At 40.9% G+C, this 26,908-nt stretch overlaps 2 gene segments (V, D, J or C); both read left to right on the top strand.

Annotated features, from left to right (window-relative positions):
• Positions 1 to 8,033: 8,033 nt before the first annotated feature.
• LOC134362450 (immunoglobulin kappa variable 1-12-like) lies at positions 8,034 to 8,488 on the top strand. The segment is given in 2 exon segments: positions 8,034 to 8,088; positions 8,208 to 8,488. Coding segments are annotated over 2 exon segments (336 nt in total).
• Positions 8,489 to 19,337: 10,849 nt separating this feature from the next.
• On the top strand, positions 19,338 to 21,512 carry LOC134362607 (immunoglobulin kappa variable 1-39-like). The segment is given in 3 exon segments: positions 19,338 to 19,346; positions 20,967 to 21,066; positions 21,190 to 21,512. Coding segments are annotated over 3 exon segments (432 nt in total).
• Positions 21,513 to 26,908: the final 5,396 nt, after the last annotated feature.

Below are 26,908 nucleotides of genomic sequence, written 5' to 3'. Positions count from 1 at the left end.
TAATGAATGAGTGACTATATCAGTGTATATTTAATTTTGAAATTTCATTGGTATAGGAGAACGACTGCATTGCCAGATTTGACCCCGCTAAAGAGTCTCAGATCATATATTTAATTATCTGTCATCCAGTCAAAACAGTGAAGGCCTGAAAATAACCTCTAAGTCCATGAGTCCAAGTTCCTCACTAACTTTCCCAGTCAGCTCACTGTCTCTGCAGGAGCCTGTCTTTCTTTTCTGTAACCCTTAAATTTCCCATTGGCTCTTCATCTTGAACTTCCCCTTGACTTGGGTCAAATCTGTATTCTACTGGCATAGTTTGGTTGTTTCTCCCATAAGTATGCAGGCTCCACAAGGAGAGGGTTTTGTTCATTTTGTCCCCCATGGTACTCCCATGAGCTGGAGAATCTCCTGACATTTAGGACACAGTCAAAAAATCTATGCTGAATAAATGTTGAGTAAATGAACTGGAACCCACTATTTAACAGTGTTTCAGAAGTTATTCTGGGAGGCCATTTAAGAAATCATAATAGCTGCCCAAATCTGAATCTCTATAAGTTGTTCAAAAACTATGTTGATCACCAGAAAAACAAACAATAGCACTCAAAACCCACCTCTTTAACATAACTACAACACAGATAACCCTGCAAACTCCAAATTAGCTTTAAGTAGGAAAATAAGACCTTATTTCAGCAACGGAAACTGAGTCTTTGCAGAAATCTAAGGATGTCTGGGAAAGCTGCACAGCAGGAGAACAGAAGATTGATCTTAAAACACCCCCACCAAAGGAAAACCACAATACTAAAGAGTCCTGGTCAGTCAAAGCAGTGGATAAGAGAAGGGTTATCATCATTTGCTCACATTTGGAACAATCATGGAAAGGCAACACTTCCAGTTAATTTGAGCATAAAAAAGAGAGGAGAGGCAGGCTTTGGAGTCTATTAGGAGAAGGGAAAAAAAAGTGAAGCAGGAAAACTTAAGATCTTGCTACAGAAACAACCACAAAAAGATAAAGAACACATTGACCCTACTCCTACCATTCTTTGGATTACACAGTGAAGTTGTGTTTATTAATTTTCTAATTTTGTGAAATGAACTATGGAAATGAGATTACCTTTTTCATTAAGAAATGTACACCAAATTATTTGTGATTTGCACATCTGTAGCTTACTCTAAAAAGCTTCTGGAAAAATGTGAGTTTATATAGAGAAAGATAATGAAAAAGCAAAGGAGGAATAGTGTTAACAATTGGGAGCTGGGTGAATGCATAAAGGCATGTGGATTCTTTGTACAATTTTCTGGCAGTTTGAAATTAATTGGAAATGGTTAGTAGAAAACTCTCCTCCGTGCTCACTGCCAATGGCAGCCACTTGGGAGCTGCAGCTCCACCTGAGGGTTGCAGGTGCAGTGTGTGAGCCACCTCTTCCTGCACCTCCCTTCTTCCTTTGTGACTTCAATAACTATTTATGAAATCAGGAATTGGGAAGACCAAGAAGTACTCTGCTGACTGCCTTCGGTGCTTTCTGAGGGAAACTGGGATAATACAGATTCAACTATGTTTAGTTTGTTCTTTACAAGCATCATGACAAAGTGCATAGGAAAACGGACAATCCAGTGCAAACCCAGAACACTCACTCCCATAAGCCCAGTATAAACCCTTTATCCACCACAAAAATTCATTCCCTCTCATGAGCTGATCCTGTATCTTCTATGCAACACTCTCCCAAGTGGACAACGAGCAAATCAGCAAGGATTTTTCATCTCTTGATGAATAATCACTGTTGTTTTAAATTTGTCTCCATCTAGCTAATTACCATGACTTGGGAACAGGTTGCCATGGAAACCATAAAGCAGGCAGGTGCCTACAGCCTTTTCATAGCCCTTCATTCCCCAGGAACAAGCTCTGCTTTCAGTCCTTCACTTTTGGCTCCAAATAGCGTAAGCCATTGAATAGTCATGTGGTCTCCTTCTCCCTCTTTTTTTGTAGATTGGTACAAGTTTTATTTACCTTATCAATTTTCCAAATATTACTGATATCACTAATTTATTCCTGTTACCTAAACATCACCCTCACTCTTCAGTCCTTCAATAAGTTAAATTTTACTTCTAATCACACATAATAACAACACAGGGCATGTATTGGACAGTGATTGACAAGGTGGGACCAGCAGCCTATCAATCCAGCAACTAGAAAAACTGAAATGACACATCCACAGAACTCATTTTACCTGGTCTTCTAGGGAGGAACTTCATAAAAACAGGACAGAAAAAGGACTACATTTAAAAATTACAAAGAGAAATTAAAATAGTTCATCAGAAAATGGTGTTGCCTGATAGAAGACTAGCCAATCTAAAAACTAAACAGGGACTATGACAACGGCAAGTATAAACATACATCAAACAAGAATAATGCAGATTAGCTGATTATCAGATACTCTCACATAGGAATTTTACTGTCACATGTCATAACACAATTATCAGGTAGTAGAAAAACCAGGAGGTGAAAGGCAGAGAGAAGTCAGAGGCAGACACCATTTGCAGCTGAAGAGGAGACTCAGAGAAGACATGTTGGAGACAGATGCTGGGTACTAGGTGAATCGAGCTAAAAGAGGCTGGGAACTGGGAGAGAGTCACCAGGGGCTCCAGAGGAGCAGGGATCAATCACTTCCTATGTGCAAAGGTGACAAAAGAACCTCACCTCTAGGGCTGCCTCGAATCTACAACCTATTTCCTGGTCCCAAGACTTTCCTTCTTCGAGATCCTGAGAGTGAGGCTGACCCAAATGTGTCCTTCTATAGACCCTCCAAATTGAGTGCATTTCTTCCCCTTGTTCTGGGGACAAGAGAGCAAACTGGGACTCTCTCAGCCGTATTCTGGCGTGGCTCCAACATAGTAGATGCTCCCCATGTTTTCTGAAAACCAATTATTTGCTTTGACCCTTTCTCATTATAAACAATTACCATTGTGGTGATCAATGGCTGGAAGTAAAGACAAGATTTTTCAGGGAGTATTAGGGTGTTGAGTCCCACCTATCCCCTCTGGGACCTCCTGAAGGGTGTGACATGTGTCTCCAGAAAATTGGGTGTGTATGTCGGGGGTGCACGTCTGATTCCACTTTGAGGAAACTAAAGCTGAGCCTGGGCTGATGCGCTGCTCTGCAGGGGGAGGGTGGAGAGATGACAGGTGGGTTTCCTGGAAGAGGCAGCGTCTCCCAGCGTTGGGGAGGGGTTACTGCTTTTTTGTAGACAAGGAAAGAGAGCTGAAGCCCACCAGACCCTCCCCCACCTCAGACAACAACCCATGGTCAGCCCAGCTGGGGAGGGGATGCACTGGACAGTAAGTGCTTCTTCAGAGGACTAGCCTTGCCCTGCACTCCAGGAAGACTCCACTGTGATAAGAAATGTCCATAGAATACTATTATTTAAGAGTAACTGGCAAAGGCATGAGACTTGCCAGAGATTTTATGGAAGGGACAAGAGATACTGGCCCCTAGTCTCATAGGGGAGAATGATAAAGCTTATGTCTGATTGCATCTCATGATCCAGCTTCTTTACTAAACAGGCAAATAGCCAAAGGACTAAACCCGCACTGAGGATAAGGTGAGAAAGAGAAGTCAACAATTCTACTGTCCCTGGGTCACATCTACGTGCCCAGAAAACCGCAGGTTAAGGATCAACGCAACAAGTAGGGACAATAGGGCCTGTCTTCCACAGTGACAGGGACATTCTGCCAAGCAGTGACTGACACCTAATGGAGAGCTGCTTCTGGCTTTTACAGGAGATACTGGGGTGCCTCTCCGAGCCAAGACAGCTTCACTCCCTTTGGTACCAGACACGAATTTTCTATTTTCTCTCACACCTGATCCTGTTGCTCAAGGCTTCTTCACTGACCTGCTTATGTATAAAAAAAATTCACAGTTTACTTTATTCACCAGACAAGCTATGTCTTCCACGAAAAAAGTATCAAACAAGCAAGAGGATGCTGAGATTTCAGGTTACTAGAAAAATCACTGAGGCTGCCATCACCGAGCTCAAGATTGAGAAAACTCTCCACCGGTGAGGGTGTCTGTGAGTCTGATCCATTTGAACTCCCCTAGCAGAATGCGCAGCAGAAAGAACCCTTTGGCTTGTTTTCAGGAGGCTGAGCTCATCATCAATAGAAATGCCACAACATCAAATCTAATTTGAATGTGAGAACATAATGTTAGCATTTTCAGAAAGATGTTTTGTAAATACAAAAAATGAAGCAAAACAGTTTTATAAACTATATTTGTAGGTAATAAGAGATGTCTAAAAAAACAGAACACAGAATAGTTCAGAAGAACTGTGAAACTATGTGCTTTCACACAGCATACTTGCAGAAGGATGCTTGACTGTGTATTTCGTAAAGATCCTTAAATACTCACTCCTGGCATACGTAAAAAATTGCAAAATCTGAATGTCTTGATTCTAAAAGCAGGAACAGTGTCAAAGGTCTGTGGTATGTTTATCTCTCTCATAGGTGACCTGAGAGAAATCCAAATGAAGCAAAAGTACAATGGGTATGAATAACACACATACACACATCCACACACATCAAAAAAACCCTTTCTTTTGCTTTCTTTTGGCAGTAAGACTGGGGAAAGGGACCACTGTGAATGCAGAAGTAAGGATTTGGTCACTGTTTCAGCTATTTTGTCTCTCTCATCATAGATCTTCACTGGTACCGCAGTGGCTGTGTCACCAAAGACACCTATACTCCTGTATAAAAACTCATCTTTCTGGCCAGATGAAACAGTAAGAGGAACCCTGTGGTCTGCTGAGTGTAAAGAAATTCTCATTGTATTTTCCTCTTTTTTCTGACTTTGCTTTGCCAGAGAGAGGCTGTAATTATGCAGAAGTGTGCGGCTGTGCAGGAAAATATAGCTCTGAAGGAAACTGGAAAAGAAGACTTTTAATTGTCAAATTGTCGTGGGGGAAGGTGACTACAGAAAGTGGAGATACTTTACTCCTGTGAATGAACTGTTTATAAACTGAGTGTCAAGCTAATTCTTAACTTCATCATGAGCAGAAAACACTCCTCCCCCCTTCCCCCAAAATAACACAGACTTTGGGAAATAAAGTACTGTGTAAACCAAAGTGCAAGTCTCAAGTTAACATTCTAGTGGCACGTGCACATCACAGAGCCAAACAGAAACATCATGGCAAATCGTTGAAAACTGAACTTATAGTGGAACCATTGCTTGTTAAAGGCATAACAGAACATCCCATCTGAAACTAAAACAAACCACAATAACAACAAAATAAAATTCTCCAGGGGATTGCAATAGAATTCAGGATAATGTTCACTATAATCAGGATACTTTTTGAAATAATTTGACATATGAAATATTAGAAAAATGTGACCAATTCTCAACAAAACAGAAAATTAGCAAATTCCAACGATGAGATTATCCAGATGTATGTAGAAATTTTCAGAAAAAGGCTTTAAAGAATCTAGTATAACCATACCCCATGATGTTAAAAATAGATACTTTTGAAGTAAGCACTAAGAACTCAGTCCAAGCAGAAAACGTGAAATTCCTTATTTAAAATTTTCATCAGTATTATGTTTACATTCTTTAATAGTGCAGTTCATGGGGCGAGGGATCCATAGCTTTCATATTCTTAATGGACTATGTAACTCCCTCCAAACGTGGACTGAATTTGATGTCGCAAAGTGCCACTAGAGGGCGCACATCGGCCAGTAGAGGGATCATGAATGTGCTGCAAGAACAAGTGCCCAGCAAGAGCCACAGCCTGGAGTCCAGATCCTAGAGGAAGAGCACAGGCGCACAGTGTGAATAGGCCCTTTGAATAGTTTAAGTAGACACAGTTATTTTTTTTTTTATTCTTTCACATAGTGTGTTCGAAAGTATTAACAATATAAAACAGCACAGTGAAATTTTAGAAGTGAAAACCATAACATCTGACATAAAAGAATTCAAGTGGATGAACCCCCACACTTAATGGATATAAAATAGAAAAGAGTGGGTGAACTTAAAAGTAAATAGAAATAAAACAATCTGAACTACAGAGATAAAAGATTGGAAAACAAACAAACAAACAAAAGGCACTTAGAAACGTGTTGGAAAATATTAAAAGGTAACAAATTAATGTAACTGAATTTCCCAAGAAATGTATGAATAAATAATGGCAGAATATACACAAATTTGAGGAGGGAAATAAACTTACAAATATAAGAAGCTCAACAGAACCCACAAGTTATCAGCTTAAAGAAAACTCCACCCCATGACTTCAGAAAAAAAAGTTACAGGGGATAGAGAGTGTCATTACATGATACATACAATAGTTAATGCACTAAAAAGAAATGGAAATTCTAAATATGTATGCAGTTAACAACAGCTTTAAAATACCTGAAGACAAAAAGTACATTTCCTCAAAAGGTGCAACATTCACAGAGATGTTTTTGTCCAGAGCCACAGGTCTCTTCAGTACCCAGTGACCTGAATGGATCGCATCTTACTTTGAGGAGATGTGGTACATTTTGTGCTTCTGCAAATAATTACTTGGTCCTTTAATAACCTTAATGATAGATAAGTCCATTCCAAAATGTTTTAGAATACATATAGCATGTACTCAAAAACTGCTTTTCTTTATTTAAAAAATTGAAACAATTTTAAACAGAAATGTTGTTAAAGTACAGTCCAAATTATTTTCCTCTGAACCCTTTGAGAGTAAGTTGAAGAACTGATAGCCCCAACCTCTAATACTTGACTAAGTATTTCCTACAAATGAAAAATTATTGTACATTACCCAGTACAACCATGAAATCAGAGAGTCAGCATTATTATATTACTACGTCTAACCCACAGGATTGCTTCAAGCGTTGACAGGTCTATTCATAATGTCTTTTGAAACAAACTCATCCAGTCCAGAAACACATGCTTCCCTGTCTCTTGAGTTTCTTTCAGTCTGGAAGAGTTTTTCAGTATTTACCTAAATTGCATGATCTTATTACTTTTGATGATTACACACCAGTTATTTGATTGAATGTCACTCAGTCTGGATTTGTTTGCTTTCCTCATGGTGAGATTCAGGTAACACATATTTGGCAGGAACGTCCAGTACTGATGCTGTGTTCTGCTCGTGGCTTCCCATTAGTTGTTCCATAATTTCAATCAGGCCCGTTATTGATGATGTTCACTTCAGTTTCTCAATTATGGTGCTGTCGCTCAGATTTCTCTCTTGCATTTGAAATTAGTAAAAACTTGTTGAAAAGTTCCTTGATAAATCATAGACTTATTCCTCATTAAATAACAACTTAAACTCATGGGTTCATATTTTCCTTAATGGATAATAATGTTAAGGTTGCTAGGGGGTCCTCAGAAAGTTCATGGAAAATGCATATTATGAAAAAACTATGCATAGATTGCAAATTTTTTTTTTCACCTACGTAAACTCAAACTAACTTGTTTCATTTAGCAAAGGCAGATCCCAATATCTAGTCATTTTCTGACAAATCACAAGCACTTCTTAAAATTCCTCTTCTACTCACCGCATCTCTGAGGGGTAGAACTGATAACTTACGACACCAAGATTATCAGGGAATCAGAGCAATGAGAAAGCCTTTCTGCTCTCAATATTATGCACAGGTCTCAAAGGCAGGGAGCCTGAAGAATATCTTTGAGTTTCTGAGGATGTGTTTTATCTGAGAGACATTGTCTTAGATAAAGAGATAGGAAGGGAAGCAGGTCATGAGCCCCCGAAGAGAGCAGGAGAACACTTTTAACAGGACAGCAGACTGACTCTTTCCTGAGGCTCCCAGAAAGAAATGTGATCTTGGCAGACAAATCTGTGCTTCCCTGATCTGATGGAGAACACATGAGGACACTGGGCCTGTGCAAAACTACTAAGATGAGACAACCCTGCAGCTGTGCCTAGCCCTGCCCCAGCCCCTGTGACTTGCATCTTCTCAAAGCACACCCCACTGCCCTGAAGACTTATTCAAAGGCTGGTCACACCTTCTGTAGGAGTCTGTTGCAGTAAGGACACAACATGGACATGAAGGTCCCTGCTCAACTCCTGGGGCTCCTGGGGCTCTGGTTCACAGGTAAAGAGGGCCAACAGTAGGAATTTACTCTCTACTGGGGTCAGTGCTGCCTGGTTCTTGAGGGATGTCTTCTTATGATTAATCATGTAGTAATTTGTCTTTATGTTTCCCATCTTCAGGTGCCAGATGTGACATCCAGATGACCCAGTCTCCATCCTCTTTGTCTGCATCTCTAGGAGACACAGTCACCATCACTTGCAAGGCCAGTCAGGGCATTAGCAATTACTTAGCATGGTATCAGCAGAAGCCTGGGAAAGCCCCTAAGCCTCTGATCTATGATGCATCCAGATTGCAAAGTGGGGTCTCTTCAAGGTTCAGTGGCAGTGGATCTGGGACAGATTATTCTCTCACCATCAGCAGCCTGGAGGCTGATGATTTTGGAACTTACTACTGTCAATAGCATAGTGTTTATCCTCCCACAGTGTTATAAGCCCGAACATAACCCCCCCAGGGAAGCAGAAATGTGAGGCTGGGCTGCCCCAGCTGCTCCTCCCAGTGCCTCCATCTGATGAGATTGTTTTGCAGATGCAGCCATGCTCTGTGGGTCACCGGCAGGTTTTGGTAGAAGGGGCCAGGGAGGCTCCTGTGAACCCTAACCCTCTTTCTTTCTCCTCAACCCCAGCAGCACAGACATGACAATGTCTCTCCCAATTTTATGAAAGACAGAGATCATAACATCTGAGGAGAGTTTGTTATGACATTTGTTGGGATTTACACACTGAAAAAGAAGCTACTCTAGGTATTTCAAGGAGAATCTTTTTTTTCTTTTTAAATATAGGTAAGGAGAGTCTAAACTACACGCTTTAGAATGATCCTAGACCCATACCACTTGCCGTATTCCATAATCGACTCAAAATAGACTGAAGACTTAAGTATATGTCCTGAAGCTATAAAACCCCTAAAAGAAAATATAGGGGAAATACTTCTGGAAGTAGGACTGGGCAAAGACTTTAGGAATAGGATCCCCAAAGCTCAGGCAACAAAAGGAAAAATAAACAAATGAGAGTACATCAAACTACAAAGCTTCTGCACAGTGAACAAAACAATTAACACAGTGAAAAGACAAACTACACAATTGGAGAAAATTCTTGCAAACTAAGCATTCAACAAAGGATTTATATGCAGAATATACAAGGAACTCGGACAACTTAGTAAATATCAAATAACCTGATTAAAAAATGGGCAAAGGATTTGAATAGGCATTTCTCAAAAATATAGTCATACAAATGCTCAACAGACACATGAAAGTAATGTTCAACATCACTCAGGATCTGGGAAATGCAAGTGAAAACCACATTAAGTTATCTCACCCCAGTTAGACTGGACATTTTCAAAAAGACAAAGATTGACAAACGGTGGCGAGGATGCAGAGAAAGGGGAGCCACTGCTGGTGGGACTGTAAATTGGTACAGCCATTAAGTAAAATGACAGGGAATTTCTCAAGCAACTGCAGACAGAACTACCATAGGATCCAACAGTTCCACTCCTGGGTATGTACCCAAAGAATGGACCTCAGCATATCAAAGTGACACATGCACTCCCATGGTTAATGCAGCTCTATTTACAATAGCCAATAGTCAGAACCAACCTAAATGTCCATTGTCGGATGACCAGATAAGGAAAATGTAGTATATTTACACAATGGAATACTACTCTGCCACAAAAAGAAAGAAATACTGCCATTCAGAGAAACATGGATGAAATTAGAGAAAATCATGTTAAGTGAAATAAGCCAGGCACAGAAAGAGAAATACCGCATGTCCGCCCTCATATGAGGGAGATATAAAAAGAACGAATGAACGAAAGAAAGAAAGAAAGATACAACAATCACAATAATACATTGAACTTTCAAGCAAGAGAACAAAGCTGAGGTTAGCATAGGTGGGAAATGGGGAGGGGAGTCAGGGAGATGTTGGTAAAGGGCCAAGAAAATCGACTGCAGTGTGTAACATTGCATATACTGATTATCCAGATTTCACACCAAAATTGCACACAGGTATTGATATTCAATGCCACAACCCACAGATATGTTCAATCAAATATGTTCCATTAAAATAAATAAAATGATTTTTAAAAATGCTATATGTGCATGGTAGTCAAAGATGCAAATACCTGAAACAGGAGATTCTCTGGTTTTCCTCCAGAAGCCAGTATATAAGTTGCATAACCATGTGGTCCTCAGACCTGTCTGGAAGCCCAGGGGCGGGGATGCTGATGCTCTCAGCTGCCTGCAGCTCCTCTCCAGGTGACTCTCCAGTATTCACCAATGTGCATGTATTAGGCTTCAGGCACTGATGGATAGTATTCAATCTTCCTATTTTGACTTCGAAATCTCTTTACCAATGTAAACAGATCTACAGGAACCCAGACAAGAAAAAAGAATTCTGGCAAATGTGCTTCCAGAATGACAGTGATGATGGGAATTAGCAGCTGGCAATGCAGTGTGGTCATTATTTTGAAACTCAGAATTTTACCAGTTAAGTGATGAGCCCAGAAAGCACGTTGATGTGCTTCCAAATATTATCAGCAAGTCTGGGATTATAGCAGGAACATTTCATAGAAGTCAAGTGATAAATAGAAAATAAGGAATCACAGGGGAAAAAAAATATAGCAATCATGTGAACAGAAAAATTTTAAAACCCTTTCTTGACAAAATGTATACATACAGACCTACAGATGTAACCTTCTTTTTCTTTAACATAAGAACTGATGCTACTCAAAATCTGTCCAGAAGCCAGCAGCATCATCAGCATCACTGACAGTGTGCAAGTCGCAGACCCACCTTAGTCTTGCTAAATGACGATCAGCATTTTAACAAGATGACAGGTGAGCTTTAAAATGTTTAAGAAACTATATTTTAGGAAATATTTACTTCAGCTAAATAGATTTTGCATTTTTAAAATTTTGTTTTTATCCAGTGAGGCCAGTTAAGAAATTTTTCGTAAAGTTACATGCTAAAAATATACCATTATTTTATAATTAACATATAATTAAATTTGATTTTTTAAATGCCAAAGGTGGAAAAACATAATTATTCGTCAATAGCATCATCAACTACTTTGAAAATTGAATGGAATAAAGATTTTCTTAAAATTTGAGTATTTCCAAGGCAAAAGAATAAATCCAGATTTTGAATACTAGTGTTGCAGATGTCCAAACTTAAATTTGCTTATGACTCTTAACCTCAGGATATTGTTTATTGCCCTGGGTAGTCACTGTCACTTCAGCTGTGGCAGTAGATCAGACCAAATCCATAGGCTGGAGACAGTGACTACTGGAGACAGAGACTGCTCAGTGACCTGCAGCAGAAGCACCCAGCGAAGCCCTCCGTGGATCAGCTGAATCCCTGTTAACATGAACATCGGTAAACATGAAAGTCATGCTTAACACTGTCAGCCACTGCATTTTTGAGTGGTTTGTTGCAAACCATTATTGGTGAAAAGCTGACTAATACAATATTGAAAAACCACACATGTAGATACATTTCATGTTTAGAAAACCATTCATAAAAAGATAGAAAACAGAGAAGAAATAAAAAATCTAAAAGGTATTTAAATAAATGGAATAAATTTACCTCATTGTTGAAAATATTGAACAAAGAAAGTTTGTGCTAAGTTCACTGGCATATAACAATATTTGTGTTTTCTTTATTTTATAGGAGTTTTAGTTTTACAGAGAAATTCAGCAGAAAGTACAGATCATTCCCATACCTTCCCCCACCCTCATATAGAGTTTCTCCTATTATTTACATGTTACATTAGTGTGGTATATTTGTTACTATTTTGATTCAATATTGCTATATTATTACTATCTTAATTTTACCTTAGGTTTCCCTCTTTGTATTGTACATTTCTATGGTTTTGCCACATGCATAATGTCATGTATTCACCATTACATTCTCATATGGAATAGTTTTCCTGTTCTAAAAATCCTCTGTGCTTCTCCTATGCATTTCTCTCTGCCTCCTTCCCTCACAGTCTGAACATTCTCTGAAATCCTGCTGACTACAGTAGCTTTTTCTTTTTTTTTTTTCTTCATCATTTGTTTGTGTTGGAAACTTACAAAATCATCTCTTCTAGGTGACTGAAATTATACAATAAATTGCTGTTAATTATAGTCGCCCTATGGTGCTATAGGACACTAGATCTTATTCCTCCCATCTGGCTGTGCTTATTTATTCCACAACCAACCTCTCACTATGCCCCATCCCTCCTCGCCCTTCTAGCCTCTGGTAACCACCATTCCACTCTACACTTCAACCTGATTAACTTTCTTACCTTCCACACATGAGTGAGAACATGTGGTATTTCTCTTTCTGTTTCTGGAGTACTTCACTTACCATAAGGTCCTCAAAGCACATCTGTATTGCCATGAATGACAGGATTTCATTCTTTTTTTATGGCTGCATAGTATCCTAATATGTATGTGTGATACATATACACACACACACATATATGTACATACACACACACACACACACACATATATATATATTTACATTAAATTTATATATATATTTATATATCACAATTTCCTTATCCAGTCATCTGTTGATGGACACGTTGGTTGATTCCATATCTTTGTGATTGTGAATAGAGCCATAATTAACATGGGAATGCAGGTATCTCTTTGACATATTGATTTATTTTTCTTGGGATATATATCAAGTAGTGGGATTTCTGGATCATAGGGTAATTCTATTTATAGTTATTTTCAGGAATCCCCAGCATGTTTTCCAAAATGGTGGTACTAAATTACATCCCCAACCATGGGATTTAAGCATTTCCCTTTCTCTGCACTCTCACCAACATTTGTTATTTCCTACCTGTTTTATAATAACCTGTATTAGTCCTTTTCCTTTGCTTATGACAAAACACCTGGAATTGGGTAATCTGTAAGAAAACAAAATTTATTGCTTACAATTTTGGAGGCTGGAAAGTCTAAAGTCCAGGGAAGACATCTGCTGAAAGCCTTGGTGGTGACAGTACTGCAGGGGTCTCACAAGGCAGAATGGTGGAGCAGAGAGAGAGAGAGTCTCACTTCTCTCATTTTCAAGCTCTCAGAACCATGCCCATGACCACTGTTATTTGTCCATTCACTAGGCATGGTCCTACGATCTAATCACCTCTTCAAGGTCCCACTTTTCATTTACCATAATAGGATTTCTCACCCCCAACATTTAAAATGGGAATTAAGCTTCTAATAATTGAACTTTGGGGGACACCAATCAATCAATCCATAGCATCCATTCTAACCGGACTGAGATGGTATCTCATTTTGGTATTGATTTGCATTTCCCTGATGAGTAATGATGCTAAACATTTTTTCAAATACCTGTTGGCCATTTGTATGTCGTCTTTTGAGAAATGTCTATTCTGTTTATTTGCCCATTTCTTAATCTGACTTTTCTTTTTTTTTACTATTGAGTCATTCAAGTTTCTTGCACATTGAAGATATTAATCCCTTGCCACATTCATAGATTAAATTTTCTCCCATTCTGCAGGTTGTCTCTTCACTCTGTTGATTGTGTTCTTTGCTGTGCAGAAGCTTTTTAGTTTAATATAATCCCATTTGCCTATTTTTGCTTTTGTTCCCTGTGCTTTTGAGGTCCTCTTCGTAAAGTCATTGCTTAACGTGATGTCTTGAATTATTTTCCCTGTTTTCTTCTACTAATTTTATATTTTTGTACCTTACATTTAAGTCCTTAATCAATTTTGAGTTGAATTTTATAAAAGGTGAGAGATAGGGGTCTAGTTTTATTCTACTGCATATGAATCTCCAGTGTTTCCAGCACCATTTATTGAAGAGACTTTCCTTTCCTATGTTGATACTCTCTTTGCCTTTATAAAGAATCTGCTGGCTGTAAATGCATTGCTTTATTTCTATGTTTTCTATTCTGTCCCATTGGTCTGTGTATCTGTTTTTCTACCAGTACCTTGCTCTTTTGGTTACTACAGATTTATAGTATATTTTAAATTCAGGCAGTGTTATGCCTCCAGCTTTGTATCTTTTGCTCTCGATTGCTTTGGCTATTTGGGGATTTTGTGGTTCCATACAAATTTTAGGATTTTTTTTCCTAGTTCTTTGAAGAATGTCATTGGTATTTTGTTAGGGATTGCATTGAATCTGTAGATCACTTTTGGTAGTATGGACATTTTCACAGTATTAATTTTTCCAACCCATGAACGTGGAGTTTCTTTCCATTTCTTTGTGTTCCTCTTCAATAGTGACACTTAGAGTAAACAGAAGGAGACTTACATATGCAATACAGACTTATGGAAAATTATTAAGCTCACAAGTCAGAAATAAAACATGTTTATACATATATGTGTATATGTGCTCATATAAAATCTGCATTCAGATATTTTTATGGATTGCTGCACAAATTTGTATATACATATATTCATACCTGAACAATGTTACCTGAGTAAATATGTATGTATACACACATACAGTCACAGACACAGACACACACACACACACACACACACACACACACACACACACACACACACACAAAATGCATATGCACCAAATTATAAGCTGCCAAGGAAATGATGCCCAGCTTTTCTGGGACCACCTACAGAAACACTTATGGGAACCTAGATGATGGAGGAATATCAAGAAAAAAGATGCCCAAACACAGTATCAGTTGTACATGCATTTTGTTAGGTAGTTTTCTTTCTATACTCACCCTTTTCCTTAACATATCACATATATTAAATACTGATTTTTTTCTTTTTTTTTTTCACCTTAAAACTTAGACCTCAGGAGAAATTTATGACTCAAGAGGGAAGATGGGTGCTGAGCTGAAGGGATTTGGGTTTCTCCATAGTTTGGAAAACGGTGAGTGTGCTATTATTTCTGAAGAAAAGACTTGCAAGTCGGGGCCGGTAAGAGAATGTTTCCATTCTTACCACCTCCAGGTTTCAGGAGGTCATCTTTAGTTGTAACCTGTAATTGAATAGGTGACACAACTCTGTGCAACAGAGCCTCCACTTGAGAGGGCCCGCCCTCGTGGGGTCTCTCATTCAAGATCCTGACTGTCTCCTGCAACGGCCGTGTCCACCCCTTCAGGGATGGGGATTGGGTGGACAGCCACAATCCCTGTTTCAAAAGACCTTTGTACTCTTCAATCATTCCCACTGCCTGGAGGTTATAAGGCACATATAATTGTCACTGAACACACAACTGGGAAGCCCACTGCCATACTTCATGTCCAGTAAAGTGGGTTCCATTACCACTCTCTATGAGCAGGGGTCAACCATACATGGCTGTAAGGCTATTCAATGCCTTGATAGAGCTTGCCTGGTCTGGGGCCTTACAGGGCCATACAAACAGGAGTCCTGTAGCTGTATCAACAGCTGTGAAAATGTACCTGAAATTCTCTGATGTAGGAAGTGGTCCCACAAAATCAACCTGCCATCGGGTCAGGGGCACCCTTCCCTGAATTATCTGCCCATCGAGTGCGGCACCCATCGGGAGTGTGGACTCTGTTGACCACATAGCAGACAAATGTGACATGCATTTACCACATCTTCTCATTTTGTAGGAAGGGCCCACCTTTGAGCCGCCATTCACATGGTTTTGCTGCTGGCATGCTGCACCTATCAGTGTAGCCATTGGGCTACATAATTTGCTGGAGCTCTCTCCAGCCACCTTACCTTAGCCAGTGCATCAGCTTCATCATTGCCCATACTGGCTAAGAGGGAATATCCTGTGACATGGAAAAGAGGTACTTCCTTTTCATGTTCTAATTCTCATAACACTTGCCACATGGCTTGTCCCCACAAGAGTTAGTGACCTACCAGCCACTGCTGATATTTCCACATAGAGATCCAAAGGGTTAAATCTATGTACACAGCCCAGCTGTCAGTACAGATGGTTAATGGCCCAGGCTCATTTTTTATCACCATCCATACTGCTCTTAGTTCAGCCCACTGGCTGCTTTGCCCTATACCATTCTCATACCACAAGGTATCAGTCAAGGGCTGGATGGCAACAGACATCCACAATGCTGAGGGTCCCATGCTGGAGCCATCTGTATGCCAAGCCTGCTCCACAATAGGTCCCTTTCCCTCATGGAAAAGTGCAGTCTCCACCTCCATGGGTATAGGTTGTGTCAAAGGTTCTTCCATGACCTCTACTGGTCCTAATATATTTTGCAATTCATTTGACAAAGGACTTGTAGACACAGTACTTCTCTGTTCTGTATATGCTCTCCATTTAGACAGAGTGGGAATCTGAGCTACACCAGTTTTAGGAGCAACCGTCCACCTGCAGAGCCAACCAAGGATGGGGTATGTCGTCCTTACTAAGACCTTAGCAATTCCTGTAATAGCTTCAGAGGCTATCAGGGCAGAATACACAGTTTCTAATTGTATATCTATCAGAGAGTAATGCACTTCAGTGCCCTTCCAGAGATGAATCCTATAGGTGTGTAGAATTGGTCTTGTCTCTGCCAGAGACCCCATCCTGACGCTTCCTGGGTGATATGTACATCTAATTCAAAAGACTTAGTGGGGTCAGCCATGTGTAAAGCTTGGACTTGCTTTACCACCCTCTTTGTTGCACAGAAAGCCCATTCCACTTCCTCAGATCAAATCCAAGGAGCTCCATTTTTTGTTAGTGCATACAGCGGATGCGCCATTTGGGCCATATGGGGTATGAAAACTCTCCAGTACCCCAACAGTCCCAAATACATTTGTAGTTGTGCCACAATTGTGGGCCGACAATATGCCTGTGTTTTATTGACTGTGGGTTCTGGAATGATTCATGTCTTACCGAACCAAACAACTCCCAAGAATTTGACCAACAGACTGGGTCCTTGTCCTTTGGTTGTGTTCACAGCAAACCCACATTGTTCCCAGTGCCCTCACAGCATCAGAGCCACCTTGGTTAAATCTGCAAGAGAATCAGAGGTTAATAACACATCACAAATATAATGAAACATTGTGATTGCCTTGGGCGTATTTACGTAGTTGGGCTATGTAAATAGCCTTGTGGTAACACTTGAAATGTCCACTGACTTCTTTCCCAGGTGAAGGCAAATTGATCCTGGCTATCAGCCAAAATTGGAATGGAGAAGAAAGCATTTTCTAGGTCCAAAACACAGTGAAAAGTTCCTAGCTGAATCTTCAGCTGATCCATTAAATTGTGAACCAAAGGCACACCTGCATGCAAACGAGACACCACTTTATTCAGTTCTTGATAATCCACAGTCATCCTCCATGTACCATCAGTTTTTTTCACTGGCTACACAGGGCATTAAATGGACTATGTGCTGGATGGATAATGCCACTCTTCTCTAGCTCCAAGACAATGGCAGCTATCTCTGCATGTCCTCCTGGCAGGCAGTACTGTTTCACATTAACCACATGCCTTGGCTTGTGTAACACCTGTGTTTCATGCTTTGCATGTCCCTGCAGCACTGACTTTTCTGTGTGGATCTGCAGCCAGAATTCCCCAACAGTTGTTTGCAAGGGCAAACCATACAGTACATCCACACCCAAAACATATTCAGCTATAGGAGATACATACACAGTATATACATGATGGGGCAATCGCCCAATGCTCAGCAGCAAAGACACAGCATTGACTTTGGTAGTCTGTCCTCCATAACCATCAATATTCACTATGGACCCCGGAAACTTATCTGGGTTGCTTTGTATGAGGCACACTCTGCGCCAGTATCTACCAATACTAACACATGCTGTACTTTTGCCTTAGACCAGTGAATTGCCAGTTCAACATGGGACCTCCAGCCCTCATCTGCCCACTCCTGGGGTGGGTACCTCAGCCTAATCCCTAGCCAAATGAAAACAATCCATCTGCCTCTGCAGAAATAGCTATAAAGTCCTTCAAATGCACTGGGCATACCTTGCCATCAGTCTCTTGGGGAAGTTTGGTGTTGCGCTGCTCAGGGCATAATTGTTGCCACAGGGCAAACAAGACCACATTCAGTCACCCATCAACTGAAATTTCCCTCTATCAGCTGCTGCTAAAAGCAAGTCAAACCACAGCTGCATGTAGCTAGTTTTATTCAGTCTCTGTGGGACCCTGTTCTGGACATTTCTCAGGGCTTTTGTCTTCACCACTTTCCAGATCCCTTTTATTTGTTACCTTCCCTCTGCCTTGCCCAGACTTGCCATCATAGTTTTTACTTCATGTATAGGGTGCCCAACATATGAGGCCAATATAGCCACCAGTGACCCAAAGGGCACTGATGGAGCATTTTGTAGCACCACGTCCCTCATGCCACCTGTAACGTGTTCGTCATCTGGGCCCCGGGTATTCACATTGAACATGGCCTGTCGCATCCCCACTCCCAAATCACCTGGACCAGCTTGTTGTATGTCTGCCATTTTCTCACAGTTTCGGGCAGATCTCCGGTGTTTGTCCACATGTTCCAGATGGCTGCATTCTCCCATTCCATCAAGGAGTGTTTCCTTGCTCCTGGGCGTATCTGTGGCTATTCTGTAACCGCTGCCACAGGGACGGATGCGTGGTGATTGACACCAGCTTCTCCATCTCCTCACCAGAGCATATCACGCCATCCACCCCTTGGTCCCACAACTACAAAAGCCAGGCAGAGAGGGGTTCTGCCTCTTTGCCTAAGTCCAACAACTCAGCTTAAGTATAGGGAACATAGGTAGTGAATTGGGTCACTTGTGGATTGCCCACTGGTTGTCCACCTTGTCCCGTGGGCTGTTCATGCTTTAGTTTCTGCTGGATTACGGATCATGCCCAGAGGCATATGGTCTCCTCCAGATGAATGTACTCACCCTTGGCTTCGTCATGGTCCTCGGCTTCAGCATCAGGAGCACCCTGTTGTGGCACTTTTGCCTCCAGAACATGTACCCACGTCTCCAGCAGCTCTGTCTCCCCTGTCAACTCTCTCAGTCATGCCGTGTCATGGAGGGCCCGATCCATGTGGGCTGACAGTGCAGTAAGCATCTGCCAGCCCATCTGACCAGCTGCTTTCCAGGGCTCTTCATCCTTTACTGTGGAGCTCAGGACCTGGAGTGCTTTCTCGATACTCACAGGGGACTTGTCTACTTGGTCCAATATTTCCAGTGGAGCCCAAGTCCACAGGAATGCAGACACCTGATACCACATGCTTGAAGGCAGCCACATATCCTCCCCTTCCTGAGGGGCCTGTGGCATCCTTACCTGCTCAGATCCTGCCACCGAACTATGCCAATTGTCGGGCTGGGTCACAGACCCCACTACCAAGTGCTGTGCAGGGCATGAGTCAGGTAAGTGAAAGAAAAACTGAGTAGCCATGGGCAAAGTAGACATACTTTATTTCAAACAATCCCTGCCACCAGTGGTCCAAAGCCGTTGTCTTATATGCCAACCTACACAATAGTGGCAGTGAGCCAAGGGGTACGTGGGTGCACATGCGCACTAACTCTACTCTTACATAACTTGTTTTCCACAGATATGCTGAAACACATCCAGCCGGATAGGAGGTGAGAGGGCCTGACTGAACTTACTCCATTTCCTCAAACATTGTTTCTGGGAAAATGAACTACTATCTATCTATCTGTCTATCTATCCACAGACATTTTTATATCTATAAAAAACTATGAATTTACACTACCTCTAAATCCAATCCCAAATCACAGTTTATTCTATTATTATTCCTTTTAATATTTGTAACTTTTCTTCAATAGTGAAAATGTTGGCTCTAATTATCCTCACTGCTTTGACTTGTTTGATCAATCCCTCTGTGTAAAACCAACCTGCTGTTGTCTTTTCCACCTACACTCCCTTTGCAGATAAGATTTTTAAACACTCCACATCTGCATTAGCCCTAATACCACTTGCCTGTGTATTAGTAGGAGGAGGTAGTCTCCACATCCTGCACTCCCATGTGCAGGACACTCTCCTCAGTCCACTCTACTTTCAACACCCCATGCTGGGCTTTTCTCTCCACCCCACACCGTGAATGCCACTTCCAATACTGTGTGGGCCCCAACACCTAGTGCAATACCTTGGCTTTCTCCTTCACTGTGCTGCATGCTTTTTCTCACGAACCTGCTTCAGTCAAATGCCCGAAATCCAGCAATTAAGAATTCCTTCATCTTAGAAACTAGAAGAAATTGGTGATGTAGGAATATGGAGGTTTATGGAGTGATCCAAAAACTCAGAACACATCTGACGTAGAAATGTATAATGACACAAACAGCTAGAAAAGTAGCTGAGATTTTTCAGATTTGGAGGGAGAATATCCCTGATGTTGGATGGCCTTGATGGAAGAAGTGAAAAAAGCACTCAGAACTGGAGAACAAGAATCAATTATCTGGAGATGACAGGTTAGTGATGGCATACACCCTCTTTGCAAAGCATGACACTGTATTTCACAAAGTATATTTTCAATATTTTTGCTTCTCTTTCTTTCTTAAATAAAATAAATAAATCTATCACTTATCTATTTATTCTCCTAATACCCAATTGCATATTTGGTTATAAGGGCTAATGATTTATCACACCAAGGGTTTTAGGGAATTAGTTCAGAAGATCATCTCTGGCTTCATGAAGGTCCACAGGCAAATGCAGGGTGTTTTAGAATTTCTTGTAGTTTCTGAAAATGTGTTTCCCTGACAAGCCCTTTATCTGAGGAAAAGCAAACAAGAAAAGCAGGTCATGAACCATAAAGACAGCCAGATAACATTCTACGCATAGGACAGCAGAACAATTCTGCTCTGTGGCCCCCAGGGAAAGACACATTCTCTGCAGGCAAATTTGTGCTGCCATAGACATTCTCGGGACACCTGGGCCTGAGCTGAGTTATTGAGATAATTCATGCTTGCAGCTGAGCAGATTTGCATGTTCCCAGAGCACAGCCCACTGTCCTGAAGACTTATTCACAGGCTGCTTACAACCTGTCCGGGAGCCAGTCACAATCAGGACACAGCATGGACATGGGGGTCTCCGCTCAGCTCCTCGGGCTCCTTCTGCTCTGGTTCCCAGGTAAGGAGGGAGAACACTAGGAGTTTACTTGTTCTGTTAGGTCAGTACTAGTAGCTCTTCAGGGAGGCCCCCATATAACATGATTAATCATGTGGATGTTTGTCTTTATGTTTCTAATCTCAGGTGCCAGATGTGACATCCAGATGACCCAGTCTCCATCCTCCTTGTCTGCATCTCTAGGAGACACAGTCACCATCACTTGCCAGGCTAGTCAGGGCATTATCAATTGGTTATCCTGGTATCAACAGAAACCAGGGAAGGCTCCCAAGCTCCTGATCTATGCTGCATCTAATTTACAAAGTGGGGTCTCATCAAGGTTCAGTGGCAGTGGATCAGGGACAGATTTTACTCTTACCATCAGCAGCCTGGAAGCTGATGATGTTGGAACTTATTACTGTCAACACAGCTATAGTACTCCTCCCACAGTGTTACAAGCCCATACATAAAACCCCAGGAAAGCAGAAGTGTGAGGCTGGGCTGCCTCAGCTGCTCCTCCTGGTGCCTCCGTCTGCTGAGAGCATTTCTCAGATGCAGCCAGGCTCTGAAGGTCACTGGTAGGTTTTGGAAGAAGGGGCCAGGGAGGCTCCTCTGCCAACTCTCTTTCCCCTTCTCAGCCCTAGCAGCACCGACGTGAGTGTACATCTCTTGATTTAATAAAGGGCAGAGATCACTACCTCTGAAGAGTCTGGATTCCAGCCTCAGTCTGAGTTCATGGAGCAAAGGAGAAGCTATTTTTGGTATTTTAAACAGGATTTTTTTAAAATACAGGGAATTCTGGGACAAACTACATCTTTTCAATGTCAAGAATAGTTAGGGAAGAAGATGCTAGAAATGGGGGATTTTCTGATGCTCCCTGAGAATCTCGAGTGCATCTGCCACTAAAGGTACAGGCTGCCTAACCATGTGGTGCTCCAACCTGACTGTGAAGCCCAGTGGTGGGGGTGCAGATGCTCTCAGCTGCCTGCAGCCCCTCACCAGGTCACTCTTCAGTCCTCACCCCTGCCCACGGGTCTTCCTACAGGTCCTGTAGTGAGTTATGAATCCTCCTCTTCTGACTCCCAAATATCATGGAGGGCCCCTCTTTCAGCAAAGAAATCAGTGAGGGAAAAGGAGCTTGAGAACTGTGCTTTCAGAAGTGATGGTGATGATGCGGAGTTAAGTCCAGACTGCTCAGTATGGTAACTATATCCCCAACTCTCAGAATTTTGTCATTTAGGGCACGGCCCCACAATACTCGTGGAGGTGCTTCTAGGTATCACTGGCAAGGTAGGATCACAGCAAGAAAACTTCATTATGTCATAGAGGCATTAGAAAAAGAATAAATTGCAATAAATTACAAGTATTACTTGAAAGACATGAAAATCTTTCTCAACAAAAATAAGAACAAAAACTAAACATGGGTGTAGCATTATTTTCCTTCATATTCAAAATTCTTCTGGATTTCAACAGCATCATCAGCATCACAGACAGCTTATTACAGATGCAAAACAGCAGAATCACCTGAGACACTGAATGAAAATCTACTTTTTAGTGAGCCTCGTGTTAAAAAAAGCGCACCCATATTTACTTTCTAATTAACTAAATACTATATTTCAAAATGTTTTTTACATTGTAAAGGATAAAAAACATAAACAATTGTCAACAGCATGATCAAATATTGGCCTTATTGTTCAGCTCTCTGAGGATTCTGTTCACTCCTGTAATTTACTGTAAGAATGTTGTGTCCTGAGGTGTTGCTGTCTTTCAGTCTTTGCCTCAGATCAAATGCAATCCACAGGCTGGAGACACGCTCAGTGCGTGCTGCAGAGGCCCCCAGCGGAGCTGCACCTGCATCAGCCAGTCACTGTTAACAGGAAGGTCCATGAACATGAAAATAAATGCTCAGTGTTATAAACCAGTGAGTTTTGAGTGGTTTGTTACCAATCATTATTGTGCATATTCTGGTCAATACAATATTTCCACATCTACACATATAGACAAATGTATTTTACTAAAATGTATGGCCTCAAAATGAATGCTCAGTAACCCATTCAAGAAGATATTAAGAAATTAACACTAAATGATGTTTGAGTAAAAGAGTAAATTTACATAATTTGTAGGAAATTTGCATATACATTTACAATACACATATAGGTGTGTGTACATTGAATTGATACATAATTGTCTGTACATACTTAAATATGCTCTTGTTTATGTGTGAGTAAGGCGGCAACACCAAGCTAATCTAGATGTTTCCTTCTTTTTCTGAATTTTTTCTGGATTTAGAGACACTTTTTTGCCTTGATATTTGTCAGGTGATTTATGCTGGACTGATGTCACACCACTGTCATAGTCAGGGATACCCTAGAAGAATGGAAATCATGATACTGGAGAATCTCCAAGGGTACATCTGATGGTCACTGCTGTGGATTGGATGTCCCTCCATACTCATTGAAGTTCGGTCCCCTCTGTGACTGTGTTAAGAGGGTGGCAAATCCTATTATGGTAATTGAAAGATTTGGACCTAAAGAGATGATTAGATTGTGAGGATCATGCCCTAGTAAATGGATTAATACGTTATGGTCTAAATGTGGTCAGAGGTGTGGTTCTGAGAACTTTAAAAGGACAGCACATAAGGAGCTCTCATCATGCTCTCTCTCTCTGTGCTTCTGCCATCCTCCATGTGACACCCTACTTTGCTGTGAAAAATCACTACCCACCAACGTGACTCTCAACTGATGGATTCCATGGGCTTTGCATTTCCCAGCCTCTGAAAATGTAAGGAATCAATATTGTTTCTTTACAAATTATCCAGTGTCAGGGATTTTGTTATAAGCAACAGAGACAGACTAATACAGAAAATTGGTACCAGAGTAGTGGGGTGTTGAAAGCCTTGGCAGTATCCAAGGGGTGCTAGGTCTGCAGGCTCACAGGAGGCCAGAGCTGTGGACGGTTGGGAGCCTCTACCCTGATTTCAAAGGATGTACAGAAAAGCCTGGAGGCCTGGGAAGAGACCTGTCACAAAGGCAGAGTCATTGCATGCAGCCTTCACTAAAGCAATGCCAAGTGGATATATGGGGTCTGAGTTGCAGCAGGAAACCCTCACCAGTGCCATGCCTAGTACAGCCATGAAAGTGGGACCACTATGGAGATTCCAGGATTATTGAGCTACCAGCATCCAATGCCAGTCTGGGAGAGCCGATGCCTGCCCTGAGACCAAGAAAGCCGTAGAAGTGAAGCTGCCTGAGGACTTGGAGGGCCAACCCCACACCAGAATGCAGAGAATTTGGAACATGGAGTCAAGGAGCGTGATTCACCAGCTTTGACATTCACTTCCTGCTCTCTTGGATTTCGGAATTGCTTAGGACCTAGTACCCATTTCTTTTGGTCTATTTCTTTTTTCTTTTGAATGGTAATATGTACCCTATGTTTGTCCCACCATTGTATCTTAGATGTAGATAAGTTGTTTTGATTTCACAGGTAGGACTTTGGACTTTGGACTTCTGCATTGAAACAACTTAACACTTTGGGTATGTAATGAGTACATTTATATGTGAAAAGGATATGAATTTTGGGGTGTCAGGGGTGAAGTGCTGTGGATTGGGTGTCCTCCCATCTCATTAAGGCTTGGTCCCCACTGTACCAGTATTAAAAGGATGCAAATTCTATCATTGTAGTTGAAAATTGGGGCTTCAAAGAGGTGATTAGACTGTGAGGACTATGCCCTAGTAAATGGATTCATAGGTTGATGGTTTAACGGTGGTCATGGATTTGGTTCTGAGGACTTCAGAAGGAGAGCTCATAAGGAGTTCTCTCTCTGTCTGCTTTTGCCATCCTCCATGTGACATGCTGCTTTGCTGTGAAAAGTCACTACACTCCAACAAAGCTCTCACCAGATGTATTCCCTCCACTTTGCCTTTCCCAGGCTCTGAAACTGTAAAAAATGCATTTGTTTTTTTCCAAATTACCCAGTTTCAGGTATTTTTTTTATAAGCAACTGAAACAAATGATTACTGTCACTTTGCTAGGAGAGATTGGAAATTCAATGACATTGACTCTGGGTTTTGACAGATTATCAGGACTTTGAAGAAACGTTGCTGAAGGATTGGAGGCAAAATTGTTTTGGAAAAGATATGAATGGACATTTCAAAATGTGCCATGGTTGAAAATAATGGCTTTCCAAGCTGATACCCATCAAAAGGCCATTAGACAGTAGGGAGTTCTCAGTAATTAAAATGATCCAACACATAGACTTCAGTCAGTGTCCTTTCTCAATAAGATCCATGCATGGGCTCAGTAATATGAATTTCAGCTGACACATGGCCACTGCCACTTCTGAGCATCCAGCTTGCCAAAATGATAACCATAACTGAACTTTTAATACAGTACCACACATCAGGTGCAGACTAACAACGGGTGTCCAGTTGATTACAGTGAACATGCAGGTCTACACGGTTCTTCCCTCAGCATTACAGCCCTGAGTATAAACCTTCCTTCCAACCTGGTTTTGCAGTATGAATTTTTGATTCTGGCTGGTACAGTCTCCCCTGTGGTCTGTTCAGAGGTACACAGTCTATTTTTAGGAACATTTTGTAGAGCTCAAACTTCCTGTAAGGGACTTTAGTCCCCTCAAAGCTTCCTTTCTTGAAAGTACAAAACCCTCAAACCTTGAATTAATTCTAATATGGCATTGCTATGTCAGGAATGACAAGGAATTCATCCATTGCATGATTTTTGAATCTCTTCTCTAGAGGAGATAGTCTGAAAGGCAGAGAACTAGGAAAAAGAACAAACAAAAAACTCCACATCCAAAGAAATAATAGTAATAATAATTACAATGGCAGCAGCAACAGAGACACCGTTAATTGCCATTTACCATTTACTGAAGTATTGAAGACCTACTCTGTGTTGATTACTGCACTAATGGCTTAATGATCTAGTGCAATTAATTCTATATTAATCCTGTGCAGATGAGAAATCAGAAGTTCTCAGATCTGAGCTTGTTCAATGTACCAGTGTTTATGAGGGAAAAGTTGGAAACAGACTATGATATTCTGATTCCATAATTCCTACATCTGAATGTAACTGAATACAATGAAGTATAAACTGTACATAAAGTGAATATAAACTGCACAGGTGGATGAATACACATGTACACATGTTCCCCTCCAAGCTCTATCCATATTAAGATGTACATTTTCCCAGCACCCCAAAGCATCCCCAAGCTCCTTCCTGTCAATTCCATGTTCTGCCCACCAGTACCTAAGCCTTCCACTGTTCTATTCTTTTTATTAATATTCATCAATTTTCTCCTTTGTTGAATTTTATATAAATGGGATCATATAGTATCTTCTCTTTGGTGTCTCATTTCTTTTGATCAACTTTTTTTTTTAGTTTTATCTATGTTGTTTCTGCAGAAGTAATTTATTTTTTTAATTGTGGAATAATATTTTTTTCTGTATATATACTATGATTTATTTATTCTTGCTGGTGATTACCAAGATGGTGGAGGAACTGGGGAGATAACCTTGGGAAATATTTTGGTGAGATGGTAGATAAGACTGAGGTCTGCACAGCAGATGACAGTTGATTTTATAAAATTACCTATGTATGCAAATATATTTTCCTTTATCTTTTCAACCCTTTATTCCTAGTATAGAAAAGCATACTTCATCTTGCTTACCTAGGGTATTCATGTTTTAATTTCTACATGTACATCTAAAATTCATGTTTTTGGTAAATTTTCTGGTTATTTAAACATTTTATATGATGTTGTTCTTGCAATTTGAGATTTTGGAGTACTATACAGCTGATTTTGAATGGCAGACATTACCATGAATAACAGCTTATAATCCAAAGAGAA

This window comes from Cynocephalus volans, chromosome 14 (genome assembly GCF_027409185.1).
Source record: "Cynocephalus volans isolate mCynVol1 chromosome 14, mCynVol1.pri, whole genome shotgun sequence".
Taxonomy (NCBI): domain Eukaryota; kingdom Metazoa; phylum Chordata; class Mammalia; order Dermoptera; family Cynocephalidae; genus Cynocephalus; species Cynocephalus volans.
Note: the sequence above shows the minus strand (reverse complement) of the source record. Positions and strands in the feature narration are given on the sequence as shown.